This window comes from Lolium perenne, chromosome 1 (genome assembly GCF_019359855.2).
Source record: "Lolium perenne isolate Kyuss_39 chromosome 1, Kyuss_2.0, whole genome shotgun sequence".
NCBI lineage: Eukaryota > Viridiplantae > Streptophyta > Magnoliopsida > Poales > Poaceae > Lolium > Lolium perenne.
In genome coordinates, this window is record NC_067244.2 from 65634051 (window position 1) to 65654532 (window position 20482).

General features: G+C 46.7%; 1 protein-coding gene across 11 annotated transcripts; it reads right to left on the reverse strand.

The window, feature by feature from the left end:
* Positions 1-3557: 3557 nt before the first annotated feature.
* Positions 3558-19780, reverse strand: LOC139838402 (uncharacterized). 11 transcript variants are annotated; one of them, XR_011754782.1, is made up of 7 exons: positions 19602-19780; positions 18605-18718; positions 5141-5275; positions 4910-5068; positions 4055-4805; positions 3904-3976; positions 3558-3809 (listed from the first exon to the last, which is right to left on the reverse strand). XR_011754782.1 is itself a non-coding variant. In XM_071827894.1 (7 exons), exons 4-7 carry the CDS (start codon positions 5035-5037, stop codon positions 3749-3751), a joined length of 360 nt encoding a protein of 119 aa, XP_071683995.1. In that variant the 5' UTR covers positions 5038-5068; positions 5141-5275; positions 18605-18718; positions 19602-19780; the 3' UTR covers positions 3558-3748. The 11 variants fall into 11 exon arrangements, 3 of the variants coding, with proteins under 3 accessions (XP_071683995.1, XP_071683996.1, XP_071683998.1); XR_011754806.1 differs by having other exon boundaries at positions 4055-4152; positions 4517-5068; XR_011754785.1 differs by having other exon boundaries at positions 4055-4152; positions 4371-5068.
* Positions 19781-20482: the final 702 nt, after the last annotated feature.

Below are 20482 nucleotides of genomic sequence, written 5' to 3' on the forward strand. Positions count from 1 at the left end.
GGAAGGTTCTTGTGTTGGGGTCTTATTCGAAGACTTGTAGTCCAACACTTGGGGATCCACCTATATAATGAGGGGCATATAGGAGGGGGCCGGCCACCACAATCCCTCAAGGAGGCCGCACCCCATAGTGGCCGGCCACCCCTCTCCCAAACCCTAGCCGCCCCCTCTCTCCTCCACCTCTCCCGCACGCTTAGCGAAGATCCGCCGGAGTTCTCCATCGCCACCGCCGCCATGCCGTCGTGCTGCCGGATTCAAGGAGGAGCTACTACTTCCGCTGCCCGCTGGAACGGGGAGAAGGACGTTGTCTTCATCAACACCGAACGTGTGACCGAGTACGGAGGTGCTGCCCGATCGTGGCACCGTGATCAAGATCTTCTACGCGCTTTTGCAAGCGGCAAGTGATCGTCTACCGCAGCAATAAGAGCCTACTCTTATAGGCTTTGGAAATCTTCAAGGGTGAGTTTCGATCATCCCCTCGTTGCTCCCGTCTTCTAGATTGCATCTTGGATTGGATTGCGTTCTCGCGGTAGGAAATTTTTTGTTTTCTATGCAACGAATCCCTACACGTTTGCGTCGCGCGGCGGACGCGTGACTGACCGTTTTTGTCCGCGCGTCCGTTTGCACCTTGGGGTGGCTCCAGCGGCGCGACGCATTTCCGCGTTTGCATGAAATATGAAGTTTCGAAACAACAAAATAATATTCAACGAAGTCATAGTTATTACATTTAAATTTTAAAAAGTCTGCATGCAAATAAGATAGTACTCCTCTAGGCATGATCTGCATGGCTAGCCAATGTCCATTGATGCTCAATCAGATCCGTTTGCAGCTGTTTGGAGACGTTCTCGTCAGTGACTTCTACATTCCTATGTAGATAGTCCTGCCAAGATGAAGCTCCAGGAAGTGGCGCAACCAGCTCACCTTGGAAATCCCATTGGTTCTCATTGCGGCCATCAGGACGCTCGTTCTCAACGATCATATTGTGCATGATCACGCAGCATGTCATCACCTCATGCATGGTCTTCAGCGACCATGTTCTTGCCGGGTGACGGACAATTGCCCACCGAGCTTGGAGCACACCAAACCCGCGCTCCACATCTTTCCTGCAAGCCTCTTGCATCTTCGCAAACCTTCTCGTCTTCTCGGAGTTTGGATTACGGACAGTCTTCACCAATGTGGCCCAGTCAGGGTAGATGCCATCAGCAAGATAATATGGCTTGTCATATGCATTTCCATTGATCTCATAGCTCACCCGGGGAGCTTTGCCTTGCATGAGCCGGTTGAAAACCGGTGATCGGTGCAACACATTGATGTCATTGTTGGAACCGGCCATGCCAAAGAATGAATGCCAAATCCATAAATCTTGAGATATGACAGCTTCAAGAATGACAGTTCTTCCTTCCTCATGCCCGCTGTACGCACCCTGCCATCCAAATGGACAGTTTTTCCACTGCCAGTGCATGCAATCTATGCTGCCAATCATTCCTGGGAAGCCTCTAGACTCGTTGATAGACAGGAGGCGCCTTGTATCCTCAAGAGTTGGCTCCCTACAGTAATACTCTCCGAACACGGCAATCACGGCTCGGCAAAACCTGTACATGGCCTCAAGACAGGTGCTCTCACCCATTCGAAGATACTCATCGAATATATCCGCAGGCATTCCATATGAGAGCATGCGAATAGCCGCGGAGCATTTTTGGTAGGAGGTGAAGCCTAACGCACCTGTTGCATCGCGCCTACATTGAAAGTAGGGGTCGTAGTTTCTGACGCCCCGTAGAATGACCAAGAACAGGTCCCTTGACATCCTGTATCGGCGCCGGAAATATTTTTCCGGGAAGATCGGATTGGTGAGGTGGAAGTAGTCCTTGTGGAGGCGGGCCTGCCCTTCCACTCTGTTGCGCGGCAGGTTTTTGGAGCGCCCCTTCACAGAGCCCCGGTGCTGCGGCCCCGGGTTAGAGGTGAACTCGTGGATCATGGAGGCCGCAGTAGTTGCCAATGTCTGCGTCGACTCATCGGACTCCTCATCGGAAGAGGAGTCGACGACCTCCGCGCGGAACTTGTCCAACATCTGCCACATGTCCATCTGCGTGGGTACAAACTGCGGATCAATGGCCGCGCACAATAGCGCCGAAAACACGAGTAGAAACCTACCGGCGCAATTGACCGAACAGGTCGTGGGCGGCGCGGAAGGGCGGCGCAACCGGGAGCGTTTCGCCCGAAAACAGCTGGCAGGTACGCGGCGGAGCACGCTCCTGCTCTCCCGCGCGGCAAGAACGGAGCCGACGCCGACTACTGCGGCGCTACGACGGTACCCGGGCGCTAGGGGTGGGGGTGCTGCCGTCGCACTAGGGCAGGAAAGAAGGGGGAACAAGAAGCAAATCGAAGCGGTCGATTTCGTTGTCCCTGACATGCGGGACCGGGTAAGAAATGGAGGACGCTCGGAGCGACCGCCGAGCGTCCGCCGCGACGCAAACCTGGCGCATATTTGGGCCAGGTTTGCGTCACGGCGGACGGTCAGCCCCCGCTGGAACAGGTCCCAGACGCATTTCCGATCACGGCGGACAAAAACGGTCGCTCAGCGACCGTTTGCGTCGCGCCGCTGAAGATGCCCTGAGTGCTACAGATCAGGTGAGCTTTGGGTTACACCATCTTTGGAGGGGGTTACATTATGACTAGATGGCACGCGCGCTTCGCCGCGCCGGCTGCCAGTCGTTTCTGCATTCCCTCCTTTGTTTTAGGTGGTGTCTCCGTGGAAGGTGTTGATGTAGGCGCCGTTTGCGTGCGTTTTGGCGAGGTGTGCTAGGCTTGTTCTTAAGGCCTTAACCAAAAGCACTAAGCAAGAAGTAAATTTAATCCTATAGCCTTAGATGAGTCCGTTGTGCATATGTACGAATTTGGATAAGATTGATGAAAAAGGGTGGTGATTATAGAGGCTGCGCGCGTGCCTTGTGGTGTGCCCTTCTCACGACGTACACAACTTAGCGACCCGCACGCCAGATACATTGTCTTTCAGGCCTGTTAGAGCAGCTGCTATTTGCATATAAGAATACTATCACTGGTTTGTTAGGTATCACGAACACCGACACAATATCGTTGTTAACATTTATAGTAGAATCGAGACAGTGCGAAGGTGCTGAAGCAGCATTCTGCCATGGAGCTTGCCGGCAGTGGCAGGCAACCGAATGGTAGAGGGGATCTGTCCCAACTCTGCTAGCAGTATATTCGTTGTTACAGATTACCTTCCTTGTTCCCCATCGATTAATTTTCTCATGCCATGTCGATTTTAGCACCAGGCCGTCCTCATTTCTTGCCACGCTCTCGCTAATGAACTGGAAAGAATAGGCGCCGCCTATATACAGGACGGTGAGGGCTCATCACGGCTTCGCCTGTAAATAATGGGTCAGCCAAGCACGCTGCCAGATGAGATTGATGCGCAGCTCCATGGGATGAGATGGTTGCTCGGGAATACCGTGCTTCCCATGAGGCCCGGCTACTAAGACACGGTTGCGTCCTCGACAGATTCATCAGGTAGCATACACACGCCTGACCAAATCTTCAGCACAGACCACAAAGTGATATAAGGTACGACACAAACAGCACAGTCATCATACTCAATACAGATACATGGCCCATTCAATAGTTCTCTGCTAAGTACTTGAACGACGACATAAACAACAAACCAGGTTTGGCTTCATGAGACGGCAACACTCTGATAAAACGCAAGGAGGAACATCATCCTTGCGTGTGCGCATCACGCCTTTCCGCTGCAACACGCTTCAATCGAACAGTACCTAATTGGACTTCCGAGCATTCTGAAAACACAAACACAATTCTGCCTAGTAAGGCAACACACAACTATAGGGAAAAAGAAAACACAGCATTGCTGCATGCCATCGATCACGGTACCTTCCTTCCTGCCTTCTCAGCACCAGCTTTCTCGCCGCCTTATGAGAGTAGCAGCCTCTTGGCATTACCTTCCCTGCGAAAAAGAACACGGCAGTCAACGCCCATCACCCCACTACCAAGTAGAAGCAGCAAAATCAGTTAGAGTGGTCACCTTTTCTCAGAATGGCTATCCAAAAGCAGTTCATCATCAGCAATGCCCAGATCATCAGTCTGACCGATGACAACCGAGGACTTCTCACCTGGAGTTTCCTGGAACAAAAAAAGGTCTCAGCAGATACACTTGGTAAGGCGCACAGACCAAGGCATGCGCGCAGCGGAGTGTGCAAACGTGCATCATCAGACGAAAGAGCAAGCGCTGCCTCAGCCTCAGTATCTCAAGATCTTTCAAGACTAAGATCAGTTAGGGACACATGCAAATAAAGCTAAACTTAAAATAACTGAAATAGCAAGAGAGAGGCCGCACTAACACCAGTCTCCTTGATAGCAGAGCCCTCACCGGAGAGAGCCAGCCACTTAGGCGCTTTACCAACGACTATAAGCGAAGCATCATGGCCAACAAAGACAGAACTTCCTTCAGCACAGAAGCTAGAGACCTGGAAGGAATTGTCCTCACCGCGAAACAAATACCGGCACACCCTGACATCAACAATGTAGCTTCTGCCCGTCAAAGCAGCTAGTTCTGTAGGGGCACAGCAGAAAAGGGGACGCCATTCTCGGCAGCCAGGATGGCAACAGGCTTGCCAACCAAACCCTGCCCCATATCACCCAAAAAAACAATCTCCACAGAAGCCCCATCATCTCCAGATGCGAAACATGAAAAAAAAAGGATGACAACAGGCTTGCCAACCAAACCCTGCCCCATATCACCCAAAAAAAAACAATCTCCACAGAAGCCCCATCATCTCCAGATGGGGAACATGAAAACAAAAACAGAAGAAATGGTTTTAGCCGGAATACCATGCCAAAATAAAAGACAGAAAATGCATCTGCTGCAATCCACACTAACCTAGGGTTCGCACTCTTGCAGCGACTCTTTTCGTTTCTACACTTATAGACGGGTCCTGCCTGAACTGACTTGCAGTTACAACCGCCGCAAAACCAGAACCACCATCCCTGGTTAGGCTGGAGAGCCATATCTCACAATCTTGCTCCTAAATCTTTTACCCTGCAAAACCAAATTAGCATTAGCATCCACAATGAACACAGACGATCAAACAGGACCAAGCAATGCGCATACCGCGACAGCATGTCGATTCATTTCAAACAACTCTGGCTCAGTGGCAACCCGAATCTCACTCGACTCAAACCGCTGGCCCCTTTCCATAATAAGCTCCACTTGGTGACCAGATACTACCAACTTGCATATGCCAAACTGAGGACAGAGAATCGGTAAGCCTAAGTGTGCATGGCAGCAAGCAGTTTTGTAAGTCTGTGTTACAGCCACTAATCCATCAACACTACATGCAAGCCTTCTCATGCATAGTAAATATCTGGCGAAATAAAGGTATATTTATTGCTAGTTACATATTCCTTTCCTATGCAAGCCCAAAAATCTAAATAAGAATCCTCATATGCCAAAGGGCTTTGCTAAAAGATGCTACAAAACAAAATGGAACATAGATTCACTTCTTACATAAGTAATTAGCCTTTTTTCGGAACCCATCATTCAATTTGGTTCCTAGAAAATCAACATAACGGAATGGTGAAATAACTGTCTGAAGATTGAATAGAAATTTGACAACCATGCTGAGAAGATTAAGTTCAGTGGCTTCACAATGAAATGCCATATTCCATAAAACATAATCTTTTTTCTTTTGTATCCATCAATACACTTGAGATGTTGAGCACACAGTACCCTGATCCAGGAACTCATCAACGAAGGATACTACAATTTTCGGCTAAATTAAGTGAAAAGACTATTTAAGTTATGATTCCAAAACCAAACCTCTATGGAAGCTTTCCCTGATCACCATGCTAAATACTGCAATTCACGGGTGTAACATCCCAAGAGTAATACCTAGATCCTTTTTACCTTTCTAGCATTGTCATCATCTCATCATGTTGCATTCATGCATATCAACACCTTTGGTTTTATCAAATTGCATTTGGTTTGCTTTGGTTCTTTTCTTGTTGCTTGATGTTTCTCTCTATCTCTCTCTTGGCTCATCCCCTTCTCTTGTGATGTTCCAAGAAGGGCACACCATCTTCCCCATCTCTTTAACCTAACACACATGGGTCATGCCAAATTTCTCTATAATTTGGTGTCACCTCAATCCATCTCTTCTTCTTGATCTTGCCAACTTATTTGAAGTGGAAATAATCCATTTCAATGGTTGGGTTATGCTATTTTACCAAACAAGTGTTTAACATAAAATTTTGGACCATATCTTCTTTTCAAACTCTATGTGTAAATCCCTTCTTTAATCTCCTCCTTCTATCATCATAAGTGTACGGTGTGTTCTCTCATATTCTTTCCTCTTCAAATACTCAAACAACATCTGTTACCAAAATATACAAATTGGTTTTTAGTTGAAAACAAAATAAAATCAGAATTCATAAAAGAGAGGGAGAAGCCTATTCTAATCTAACCCAGCAGCCCAACCGGAGCAGCCCACCATCTTCCCTCCTTCCCTGGCCCAACTCCAACGTGTGGAGAGGGTTCCTGTACGTCATCTTCCTCGTCGTACGAACCAGCTAACCACCACATGATCTTCTCCTCTCTCCCGATGCAAGCCACCTGCCCTTCTTCCCCTCCTTTATACACCAGGAGACCGAGCCAAACCCTAGCCACTCTTCCTCGCCCGCGCCGCGCCGCACCATCTCTTCCTCCACCTCTCTGTAAGCAAACAAGAGGGTTTTTACCCGGAGCTTCGTCGACCGCCGTTGTCGCCATGGACGCCGGCGACCTCACCTGACCGCGGGAATCGAACCGCCGCGCCGCCGTCTTCGTCCTGGTCTACTTCACGGACCAGGGGACGCCAAGTTCTGCTCGGAATCATCCGCGCCGTCGCGTCTTCTTCCTGGAGTCCGTCGCCGTCGCCTCGTCTCCGTCCGTCCCCGAGCCGCCTCGTTCTTCCGGCAGCCTCACGGTGAGCAGTCGCCACGCTCCAGCTTTTCCTTGCCCTTCTTCATCATCTCAAACGTGCACCAGAACGACGCAGCCATCACAATTCTCCTCCGTCGCGATACTGCTGATGCGTTATCCTCCAAGTGTCGAAATTCAGATAGCAAGTGTCGTTTTTCAGCAAGTTCAGTAACGGAGTCTACCCTGTTATTTTCGCTGGAGTCTGAATTCTTTCACACTCGAACACATAGCACACTGGTATCGGCCACGATTTATATCTGGGCGACCGAAGTTCAAATCCTAGATCGGGCGAATAGAACGCCCATTCTTTTCGTTTAGCGTGTCTGTTTCATATCTGGTCGCAGTTTTTGCTGTTACACTGCCATGCCGCGGCCCCGACTTCCGACGGACCTCACAGCCGGTACAAGCCACTCCAGTAAGAGATCTTTGCACCGTTGTAAAGCCACGAGTTTGGGCTACAATTTTGCCTTTGGAATCACTCGATTTCATTGAGTATTCGCGACGCCATCTTCGTCGCAAGTTGGTGCTGCGAGCTGTTCAGCCGAGCGCCGCCGTTCCTCGTCCGTTTTCCGGCGAGCCTCGCCGTCGCCACGGTGCATCTAAACGTCCCAAATCTGCCCCATTCAAATCCTCGCATATCCAGCATGCTCAAACTGTCAAGAGCTTCGTCTAGAACTGCCCAGATCTCTCTCTTTCAACGCTTTAATATCTGTGCAGATTCGATGTCTATAGGAACACCTGCTGTCACGTTTTCAGTTCGTAGTGTTTAACATTCAGTTTTGTTCCCTGGTTCAAATCCAAATGATTTAAAACTACACCTAAACAATTCCATTTTTGACAAACTTGATAACTATGTTGCTCAGTTTTTCATGTACTTTCCAACTATGAAGTTTGTTTTAGTTTTTGGATAAATAAAATTTGGACATAACTAAAATCTGAATTAAAATGAGTATTATGGCATAATTCATACCTCTCAAATTACAAATCCAAATTGTGCAAATTTTATGTCTATTCTTATCAGAAAATTGAGAGGAATTCAAATCTTGCATCGTCATGCATCATTGACATCATCCCTGGATGGTTAAATTAAAAATTGCAAATCTGAATTAAAACTATATGTGAGGGTGTTTATCATTTCATGTGAAATATGAGCGCCCCACTTAATTTTGCCTTGCACAATCATCTTGCCATGCCATCATGCATCATATTGCGCATTGCATTTACTTGTATTGATTTGTGCCTTTACTTTCCTTGTATGTGCTATTTGGTTTTTCTCGAGTAGACGCCGACGCAGAGCAGTACGAGCAGGAGTACGAGCACCCCCTGGAGGATCGTGTCGGTGCTTCTACCTCTGATCTGACAGGCGAGCCCACCCCTTCACCTATTTTACATTTTACATGCTCTTTTGATCTATTGCTATCCTTATGTTGCGATTCTGTTGTGTCACGTGTCCTATCCACATGTTACCTATATGTCCGAGATACACCTCCTCGCCCTACCTATTGTTTGTTGTTTGCCAGCTTTGCGAGTCGTAGGCGAGTTTAGGGTTTTCTGTTGATATCTCGAAATGTTCGGGATATCTTGTTGGGATGTTGACACATGTACCACCTTTTTCAAAATGATGATGATAACTTTTGCTACAACTTAAAATTGCTAAGGGTTATAATATGCAGAGGCATCTGTGAGCCCCTTTGCGAAAGCATCGGAACTTTGACTTGCTAATATCCCCTAGGACCCGAGTTCTTGTTATCTGTTTCTAAGACTGAGCGCGCTAACCACTCGTGGGAGGTTTTATCGGGACCCCCCATCACCCATTACCATTTCTCAAGTCTGTTGAAAAGGGGGCCACAACCTTGGTTTTATTTGCCTATGCCATGTATGCCATGCTTTACTTACTGTTGCCTTCGGGTGTTTATTACTGTTGCCTTCGGGTGTTTACTTCCTGTTGCCTTCGGGTGTTTATATTCTGTACTGTACCCCGCGGGACGTTTAGCGAAGCGTGTGGTTCGCACGCCTAGCCGCCGACGCAAACCCTGAGTCCGCATCGGAGTACGGCCGAAATTCGTTTCGGGTAGCTTAGTCGGGTGGCCCCCCTAGACATTCTTGTTGATTTGGGAACGGTCTTGTTGTGAGACTCCGCACTTGCTATGTGGGTTCGAGCATGCGTGTATGGTAACATTGGTGCACCCCTGCAGGGTTAAATCTTTTCGGAAAGCCGTGTCCGCGGTTATGGACGACTTGGAGCTGTTTAACTCGATCATAGAACAACTTACACCTAATGTTGTCGCTAATAACTTGCTAATTATTTGCGTAGTAAGTTAGCCCTATTATAATGGAATGGATATAAAATTGTCAACTGTGTGAGTGCCTTGTTAGTACCTCTTGGCTAAGGGGGATCGCACTGGCTGGGTTGTTGTTTGCAGAGTATAGAACTGCTAGATTATGCGCTCTCTCACCTTCTCTATTAGACGGATGTTGTAGCGTGTCTCTATTGGTTAGTGCTTTGCTGCCGCTAAACTCCACATATAGCCGGGCGAAGTTTACACCGCCCACCAGCAAGCATAGCTGGTCTTGTCTCGCAAGTACGTGCCAACGGTACTTACCCTCGTTTTTCTCCCTCTTTTTCCGGAACACGCTTTTCGACAAACAGGTACGACAGATGATGAGCAGTACGCAGGTGGCTACTTTGTCGAGTTCACGGACGACGACTTCGTTGCGTAGCAGGATCGTTCCTAAGGCAGCAGCCTGTGGCATGTTGGTTATGGGAACACCGCTTGATTATCTTCAGGACTCTTAGTCCAATTTGGATCTTGTCTGTACCCAGACTATTTGGCTATCTTATGTATGATGTAATGTTGGGACATGTGTCCTCTGAGTGTCATTTGGATCTTGCTCATTAGAGCGTTGCTATATATATGAACCTTATTTCCATCTTTTGTGTCATACATAGTCATGTTGTGATATTCAAGCTGTATTCTACCCTTGTATCCTGTGCACAGTGTGTGTATGTGTGAAGTGCACAGGAAGGTGAAGCACTCAGGCCTGGAAAGCCTACCGTGAGCCTTTGAGGTGGGTGTTGTGTGCATGGGCGTGTCGAGCTGTTGCTTGGCCTACCCATATGCTTGGGAATGCGAGGCGACCTCACGGTCCTTTGTAGTGACCTCATGCACATAAACCCCTCTTACCTGCGCGCTCTGGGTTTTCCTACTCCTGGGGCTTACAGACTTGGTATCAGAGCAGGACTGCCTTTAGGAGCCCTTGCAGCGGACGAAGTTGAGTCTAGAAACTAATATTTTAGTAGCTACATAGGAAAAATTGTGCGCGAGAGTAGGAATTCTGCTTTTATTTCTTACCCCACCCACCCTCCCTCTGGTAAGGAAGAGCAACGGTTTTACTCTATTCTTATCTTGTTTCATCTAGGCTTGGACGTGTTTGTGTGAAACCATAGTGCCATAGGGAAAAGTATTTATAAAATTTTCTGTACTATGGTTGCTTCATTATCATCCTTTGTCAATCTCCACATATAATCTCTTCCTTTGCAATTGTTAGTATTTTCATGCTAACATGTTCTTTCGTTGTTCCGTTGCTATCTTGGTTCATCTGTTGTTCCGGTGCAACCCACCTACGTGCCTCGTCCGAAGGTTTTGTTTCCCGCCCTCCCACCCCTCTTTCTGTTCCACGGAGATCTCAAGTTCAGCAAAAGTTCTGTTTCAGCTTTACTAGACTAATGGTTCCTCGTCCTTCCACCAACCCTTTCTTAGCTACAGTTCTGTTTGATATCGGAGCGTCACATTCTTTCATCTCTCAAAGTTTCGCACATGCACGAGTTTGTTGTGTTTTTCTTTTGCCGTCTAATCTCGTGGTTCACTCTCCCGGAGGACAAATGATATCTTCGAAGATAAGCCATGGTAACCAAATTCAAATTGGAAACCATATCTTTCTCGCCTCCTTGATACTCCTTCGAAACTCTGGCATTAATGTCATCCTTGGCATGGATTGGTTGAAGGCCAACAAAGTTGTCATTGATTGCGCCACGCATTCAGTTTCTCTTCCTACTTCAACAGGATTCTTGACCTATACACCTTCCCAAACACCTTCCGTTCAGCTCTTTGCTTTGAATCCTAGTTCTCTTCCGGAGCTTGAGTCTATACCGGTGGTTTGCGACTTTCCTGATGTCTTTCCTGAAGAACTTCCAGGTATGCCACCTGACAGGGCTGTTGAGTTCGTCATTGATTTAGAGCCTGGAACAGCTCCTATCTCAAAGCGGCCATACAAAATGGGTCCCAATGAGTTGGCTGAACTCAAGAAGCAGCTTGACGAGTTGCAAAAACTTGGTTTCATTCAGCCAAGCACTTCTCCATTGGGATGTCCTACCATCTTCGTGAAGAAAAAGGATAAAACTGATCGATTGGTGGTTGACTACCGCCCTCTCAATGAGAAAACGATCAAGAATACATATCCTCTTCCTCGCATCAATGAGCTCTTTGATCAGCTTGCGGGTGCAACTGTGTTCTCTAAGATGGATTTGAGAAGTGGTTATCACCAAATCAAAATCCGCAAGGAGGATGTACCCAAGACAGCCTTCAAAACTCGTTATGGTCTCTACGAATACACCGTCATGTCCTTTGGCCTCACTAATGCTCCTGCCACTTTCTCTCGGTTGATGAACTACATTTTCATGGAGTACCTCGACAAGTTTGTGGTAGTCTATCTTGATGATATCCTTGTCTACTCCAAGTCCAATGAGGAGCATGAAGAGCATTTTCGCCTCATCCTCATGAAGCTTCGTGAACATCGTCTCTATGCCAAGTTCTCCAAATGTGAATTTTGGCTTCCTCAAGTCGTCTATCTTGGTCATGTCATTTCGGGAAAAGGCATTGCTGTCAATCCTGATACCGTCAAGGCGATCGTTGAATGGCTTCCTCCGAAGAATGTCAAGCAAGTGAGAAGTTTCCTCGGTTTGGCAAGTTACTGCCGCCGCTTTGTTGAGAATTTCTCCAAGATCGCCAAGCCTCTTACCGATCTCCTGAAGAAAGACAAGAAGTTCTTTTGGTCTCCTCAATGCCAAGAAAGCTTTGATCTCCTCAAGCAGAAGCTCACTTCCACACCTGTCCTTGTTCTTCCAGATACTTCTAAGCCTTTCCAGATATTCTGTGATGCCTCTCTTCATGGACTAGGTGCTGTCCTCATGCAAGAACGTCAAGTTGTGGCGTATGCTTCTCGTCAGTTGAAAAAGCATGAACTCAACTATCCCACACATGATCTCGAGCTTGCAGCCGTGTTACATGCTTTAATAACATGGCGCCAATACTTGTTGGGCAACCAATGTGAGATCTTCACCGACCACAAGAGTCTCAAATACATCTTCACACAACCCAACTCGAACCTCCGTCAAACGAGATGGATGGAAACCATCAAGGACTTTGATCTGTCTATCAGCTACACTCCAGGCAAAGCTAATGTCATGGCTGACGCCCTTAGTTGCAAGTCCTATTGCAACAACCTCATGATTCAAGAAAGTCAACCTGCTCTTTATGAAGAATTTAGGAAATTGAATCTTGAGCTTGTTCCCCAAGGCTACCTTGCAAACTTGGTGATCACGCAAACTCTTGAAGATAAGATCCGAAAAGGACAGTTGCGAGATATTTGCAGCAAGAATATCAAAGAGAATATGCACAAGCCCAAGTACAAGTCTTTCTCTCTCGACGATCAAGGAACTCTCTTCTTCCAAGGTCGTTTTGTTGTTCCGAACGATCCAGACCTGAGAAACCTCATTCTCAAAGAAGCTCACGACACTCCTCTTTCTATCCATCCTGGCAGCACAAAGATGTATCTCGATATCAAGTCTACCTATTGGTGGACTAGGATGAAAAGGGATGTTGCTCGCTATGTCTCAGAATGTGATGTCTGTCGCCGTGTCAAAGCAGAACATCAGAGACCTGCCGGTGTCCTCCAACCCCTGAAAATTCCTGAGTGGAAATGGGATAAGATTGAGATGGACTTTGTGACTGGTTTTCCAAAGTCTCGGAAAGGCAATGATGCTATCTTCGTGGTGATCGACCGTCTTTCCAAGGTTGCTCACTTCCTTCCTGTCAAAGAAACAATATCTGCTAATCAGTTGGCTGAGCTCTACACTGCAAAGATTGTTTCTCTTCATGGTGTTCCCTTGGAAATAAGCTCTGATCGCGGAAGTATCTTCACTTCCAAGTTTTGGGCAAGCTTTCAGAAAGCTATGGGAACTAATCTGCTCTTCAGCACAGCTTATCATCCGCAAACGAGTGGGCAAGTCGAAAGAGTCAATCAGATTCTTGAGGACATGCTCCGTGCCTGTGTTATCTCCTTCGGCATGAAATGGGAAGAATGCCTTCCTTTCGCTGAGTTCTCTTACAACAACAGCTATCAAGCCAGTTTGGGCATGGCACCCTTCGAAGCTCTCTATGATCGCAAATGCAGAACACCTCTGAACTGGTCTGGAACTGGTGAAAGGCAAATCTTTGGCCCCGATGTCATCAACGAGGCTGAAGAAAAGGTGAGAATCATTCGTGACAATCTGAAGATAGCACAATCTCGGCAGAAAAGCTATTATGATAGCAGGCACCGTGATATGTTATATCATCCTGGTGATCAAGCCTACCTTCGTGTTACTCCTATGAGGGGCACTCATCGTTTCGGTATCAAAGGCAAGCTGGCGCCAAGATACATTGGTCCTTTCAAAGTTCTAGCAAAGCGTGGTGAAGTCGCTTACCTCCTTGAACTCCCTGAGAAGCTCTCCAAAGTGCACGATGTCTTCCACGTGTCACAGCTCAAGAAGTGCTTCAAAGATCCGGGCCGTGCAGTTGATCACGAGTCCATTGACCTCCAAGAAGACCTCTCATACAAAGAGCATCCCGTTCGGATTCTTGATGAAGCTGAACGCCGTACTCGCAACAACTCTGTCAAGTTCCTCAAGGTGCAGTGGTCGCACCATTCTGATAAAGAAGCAACTTGGGAGCGGGAAGATCAACTCCGTTCCGAGTACCCGTCCTTCTTCTCTTCTTCCTGAGAATCTCGGGGCGCGATTCCTTCAAGGGGGGGCGTTTGTAACATCCCAAGAGTAATACCTAGATCCTTTTTACCTTTCTAGCATTGTCATCATCTCATCATGTTGCATTCATGCATATCAACACCTTTGGTTTTATCAAATTGCATTTGGTTTGCTTTGGTTCTTTTCTTGTTGCTTGATGTTTCTATCTATCTCTCTCTTGGCTCATCCCCTTCTCTTGTGATGTTCCAAGAAGGGCACACCATCTTCCCCATCTCTTTAACCTAACACACATGGGTCATGCCAAATTTCTCTATAATTTGGTGTCACCTCAATCCATCTCTTCTTCTTGATCTTGCCAACTTATTTGAAGTGGAAATAATCCATTTCAATGGTTGGGTTATGCTATTTTACCAAACAAGTGTTTAACATAAAATTTTGGACCATATCTTCTTTTCAAACTCTATGTGTAAATCCCTTCTTTAATCTCCTCCTTCTATCATCATAAGTGTACGGTGTGTTCTCTCATATTCTTTCCTCTTCAAATACTCAAACAACATCTGTTACCAAAATATACAAATTGGTTTTTAGTTGAAAACAAAATAAAATCAGAATTCATAAAAGAGAGGGAGAAGCCTATTCTAATCTAACCCAGCAGCCCAACCGGAGCAGCCCACCATCTTCCCTCCTTCCCTGGCCCAACTCCAACGTGTGGAGAGGGTTCCTGTACGTCATCTTCCTCGTCGTACGAACCAGCTAACCACCACATGATCTTCTCCTCTCTCCCGATGCAAGCCACCTGCCCTTCTTCCCCTCCTTTATACACCAGGAGACCGAGCCAAACCCTAGCCACTATTCCTCGCCCGCGCCGCGCCGCACCATCTCTTCCTCCACCTCTCTGTAAGCAAACAAGAGGGTTTTTACCCGGAGCTTCGTCGACCGCCGTTGTCGCCATGGACGCCGGCGACCTCACCTGACCGCGGGAATCGAACCGCCGCGCCGCCGTCTTCGTCCTGGTCTACTTCACGGACCAGGGGACGCCAAGTTCTGCTCGGAATCATCCGCGCCGTCGCGTCTTCTTCCCGGAGTCCGTCGCCGTCGCCTCGTCTCCGTCCGTCCCCGAGCCGCCTCGTTCTTCCGGCAGCCTCACGGTGAGCAGTCGCCACGCTCCAGCTTTTCCTTGCCCTTCTTCATCATCTCAAACGTGCACCAGAACGACGCAGCCATCACAATTCTCCTCGGTCGCGATACTGCTGATGCGTTATCCTCCAAGTGTCGAAATTCAGATAGCGAGTGTCGTTTTTCAGCAAGTTCAGTAACGGAGTCTACCCTGTTATTTTCGCTGGAGTCTGAATTCTTTCACACTCGAACACATAGCACACTGGTATCGGCCACGATTTATATCTGGGCGACCGAAGTTCAAATCCTTGATCGGTCGAATAGAACGCCCATTCTTTTCGTTTAGCATGTCTGTTTCATATCTGGTCGCAGTTTTTGCTGTTACACTGCCATGCCGCGGCCCCGACTTCCGACGGACCTCACAGCCGGTACAAGCCACTCCAGTAAGAGATCTTTGCACCGTTGTAAAGCCACGAGTTTGTGCTACAATTTTGGCTTTGGAATCACTCGATTTCATTGAGTATTCGCGACGCCATCTTCGTCGCAAGTTGGTGCTGCGAGCTGTTCAGCCGAGCGCCGCCGTTCCTCGTCCGTTTTCCGGCGAGCCTCGCCGTCGCCACGGTGCATCTAAACGTCCCAAATCTGTCCCATTCAAATCCTCGCATATCCAGCATGCTCAAACTGTCAAGAGCTTCGTCTAGAACTGCCCAGAGCTCTCTCTTTCAACGCTTTAATATCCGTGCAGATTCGATGTCTACAGGAACACCTGCTGTCACGTTTTCAGTTCGTAGTGTTTAACATTCAGTTTTGTTCCCTGGTTCAAATCCAAATGATTTAAAACTACACCTAAACAATTCCATTTTTGACAAACTTGATAACTATGTTGCTCAGTTTTTCATGTACTTTCCAACTATGAAGTTTGTTTTAGTTTTTGGATAAATAAAATTTGGACATAACTAAAATCTGAATTAAAATGAGTATTATGGCATAATTCATACCTCTCAAATTACAAATCCAAATTGTGCAAATTTTATGTCTATTCTTATCAGAAAATTGAGAGGAATTCAAATCTTGCATCGTCATGCATCATTGACATCATCCCTGGATGGTTAAATTAAAAATTGCAAATCTGAATTAAAACTATATGTGAGGGTGTTTATCATTTCATGTGAAATATGAGCGCCCCACTTAATTTTGCCTTGCACAATCATCTTGCCATGCCATCATGCATCATATTGCGCATTGCATTTACTTGTATTGATTTGTGCCTTTACTTTCCTTGTATGTGCTATTTGGTTCTTCTCGAGTAGACGCCGACGCAGAGCAGTACGAGCAGGAGTACGAGCACCCCCTGGAGGATCGTGTCGGTGCTTCTACCTCTGATCTGACAGGCGAGCCCACCCCTTCACCTATTTTACATTTTACATGCTCTTTTGATCTATTGCTATCCTTATGTTGCGATTCTGTTGTGTCACGTGTCCTATCCACATGTTACCTATATGTCCGAGATACACCTCCTCGCCCTACCTATTGTTTATTGTTTGCCAGCTTTGCGAGTCGTAGGCGAGTTTAGGGTTTTCTGTTGATATCTCGAAATGTTCGGGATATCTTGTTGGGATGTTGACACATGTACCACCTTTTTCAAAATGATGATGATAACTTTTGCTACAACTTAAAATTGCTAAGGGTTATAATATGCAGAGGCATCTGTGAGCCCCTTTGCGAAAGCATCGGAACTTTGACTTGCTAATGTCCCCTAGGACCCGAGTTCTTGTTATCTGTTTCTAAGACTGAGCGCGCTAACCACTCGTGGGAGGTTTTATCGGGACCCCCCATCACCCATTACCATTTCTCAAGTCTGTTGAAAAGGGGGCCACAACCTTGGTTTTATTTGCCTATGCCATGTATGCCATGCTTTACTTACTGTTGCCTTCGGGTGTTTATTACTGTTGCCTTCGGGTGTTTACTTCCTGTTGCCTTCGGGTGTTTATATTCTGTACTGTACCCCGCGGGACGTTTAGCGAAGCGTGTGGTTCGCACGCCTAGCCGCCGACGCAAACCCTGAGTCCGCATCGGAGTACGGCCGAACTTCGTTTCGGGTAGCTTAGTCGGGTGGCCCCCCTAGGCATTCTTGTTGATTTGGGAACGGTCTTGTTGTGAGACTCCGCACTTGCTATGCGGGTTCGAGCATGCGTGTATGGTAACATTGGTGCACCCCTGCAGGGTTAAATCTTTTCGGAAAGCCGTGTCCGCGGTTATGGACGACTTGGAGCTGTTTAACTCGATCATAGAACAACTTACACCTAAAGTTGTCGCTAATAACTTGCTAATTATTTGCGTAGTAAGTTAGCCCTATTATAATGGAATGGATATAAAATTGTCAACTGTGTGAGTGCCTTGTTAGTACCTCTTGGCTAAGGGGGATCGCACTGGCTGGGTTGTTGTTTGCAGAGTATAGAACTGCTAGATTATGCGCTCTCTCACCTTCTCTATTAGACGGATGTTGTAGCGTGTCTCTATTGGTTAGTGCTTTGTTGCCGCTAAACTCCACATATAGCCGGGCGAAGTTTACACCGCCCACCAGCAAGCATAGCTGGTCTTGTCTCGCAAGTACGTGCCAACGGTACTTACCCTCGTTTTTCTCCCTCTTTTTCCGGAACACGCTTTTCGACAAACAGGTACGACAGATGATGAGCAGTACCCCGGTGGCTACTTTGTCGAGTTCACGGACGACGACTTCGTTGCGTAGCAGGATCGTTCCTAAGGCAGCAGCCTGTGGCATGTTGGTTATGGGAACACCGCTTGATTATCTTCAGGACTCTTAGTCCAATTTGGATCTTGTCTGTACCCAGACTATTTGGCTATCTTATGTATGATGTAATGTTGGGACATGTGTCCTCTGAGTGTCATTTGGATCTTGCTCATTAGAGCGTTGCTATATATATGAACCTTATTTCCATCTTTTGTGTCATACATAGTCATGTTGTGATATTCAAGCTGTATTCTACCCTTGTATCCTGTGCAGTGTGTGTATGTGTGAAGTGCACAGGAAGGTGAAGCACTCAGGCCTGGAAAGCCTACCATGAGCCTTTGAGGTGGGTGTTGTGTGCATGGGCGTGTCGAGCTGTTGCTTAGCCTACCCATATGCTTGGGAATGCGAGGCGACCTCACGGTCCTTTGTAGTGACCTCATGCACATAAATCCCTCTTACTTGCGCGCTCTGTGTTTTCCTACTCCTGGGGCTTACAACGGGCTACTTCACAAATAAACAGTGTAGATTTCACAGATTTAAGTGTACATGATGTGACTACACTTTCAGTTACAAAAAATACATGGATCTAGATATCTAGTACACCTGTGTGGGTCGAATGCTATAACCTCTATGGATCCTAGAGAATAATTATTAAATTTTCAAGATCAAATATGCTAGAATAAGTTGGGTAATAGGCGTCCAGCGAGGAGTGGAATCGAAATACCAAGTGACACTGTTGCTGCCGCTGGATTCGTGAACCATCACCCGGATCGCGTTCGTAGGGGAAGGGACGACAGGGGAGATTGCCACCACAGGAAAGTAGTCTGACCAAAGAAAACTAATGCAGAGAAGTTCAGTGAATGCATTACATATCTAGGGATACAGTCACTTTAGCTTGAACAGAAGCAACATGCACAAGACCACCACTGCCTAGAAGATTTTTTTCCCTTCAAGACTACCATTCCATAGAATTGATAAATTGTGTTGTACACATAGGCAGATTAAAGCTAAATGAGACAGGAACAGGATGGGTTCTAAATTTAGCGGGCTAGTAACATCATTTTCTATAGCAATAGAATGCATTCCTTCTGTTAGTGCAGCATAATCTTGCAAGAAGAAGCAACCGATCAATCAGTTGATGAATCCAAACATCAACAATTCAACTACTCACTTTGTGGCCAGAGCCACACTTCAGCTAGGGGGTTGAAACAACAAAGGTATCAATCAAAAGCACTGAAGAACCACTCTACTGTTGACTACATGGTGAGCACTCGTTGTACACACATAAGTATTACTTAAAACTGAAAAGAAGTTAAGTTCTATAGCTGAAGTACTTAATTTGCAGTGCAAAGTTCTCTGTAGTAGATTTAGTTAAATGTCTTGATCTCACCAAAGATAGAAATGGACGTGCTTCATTTTTAATTCCTGTAGGTTACACCGTTCAAAAAAAAAAAATCTCCAAACCTAGTTTCTCAGCCAAGCTAACTATTCTCAATCTATCAATCAACTGTCAAACAGTAAGAGGGTTGCAGTCCAAGCACATCAAACTACGTCTGGCGACTTAGATGCAGCATAGGAGAATAAAATGGGTGTTGTAAGGGAGCAATGCATCTTGGTCATGTTAACAACCGGAACAATTATTGATGGCACGAGATCATGCGATTCAAGAAATTAGAGAAGAGTAGTATCAGAAGAAATTGAGAAGGAGGAGAAGCATGTACGTTGGGGTTGGGGCTCATCTTGAGGAAGTCTTTTGCATCTTCCGTCTCTTTCTCCGCGTCAGAGAGCCATAGTGTCACCGGCTCCGGCGAGGTGGACGTCGATTCTCCAGCTATGGCCCTCTCTCTCTCTCTCTCTCTCTCTCTCTCTCTCTCTCTCTCAATTGCGGTGCGGGCGAAGGACAGATGGGATCAGGGATGGATGAGATGGGAACGCAGAAAGATAAGGAGCGGGTGTTCGGTGGTGGGCCCCACGTACACAGGCCCACACGGCGATGTGCACCGGCAAAACGCTGAGAAGCCACGGATTGCAACAGGATTAATTGGTTTAGTTAATGTCGCGCGCATCAAACTCAAGGCTTGCATGTTCAGTTGTGTACTTGTGTTTTCAACAAAGCGCTAAGGCCATACTCATCCATCTCCTGTAATTTGAATTGTATTATCTGTCGAAAGAAATTGTGTTACTTTTTATGGAATATATATTGTGTAACTCGAGATCGTCTTGGTTCAGCAACACATGTATTTATTTATATATTAATAATCAAGGTGTGTTGGGGACACAAGAGACTTCTTGTATCTTAATTGTAGAGTTGCTTGAGAGGGATATCTTTGACCTCTACCTCCCTGAGTTCGATAAACCTTGGGTGATTCACTTAAGGGAAACTTGCTGCTGTTCTACAAACCTATGCTCTTGGAGGCCCAACACTGTCTACAGGAATAGAAGCGTGCATAGACATCAGTAGTCGACGTTCACATGACACCACTAGAAGAATAACACCACAACTTAAATATCAAACCATTAAATATTACTCAACATAGTTCACTACTAACATTTAGACTTCACCTATGTCCTCAAGAACTAAACGAACTACTCACAAGACATC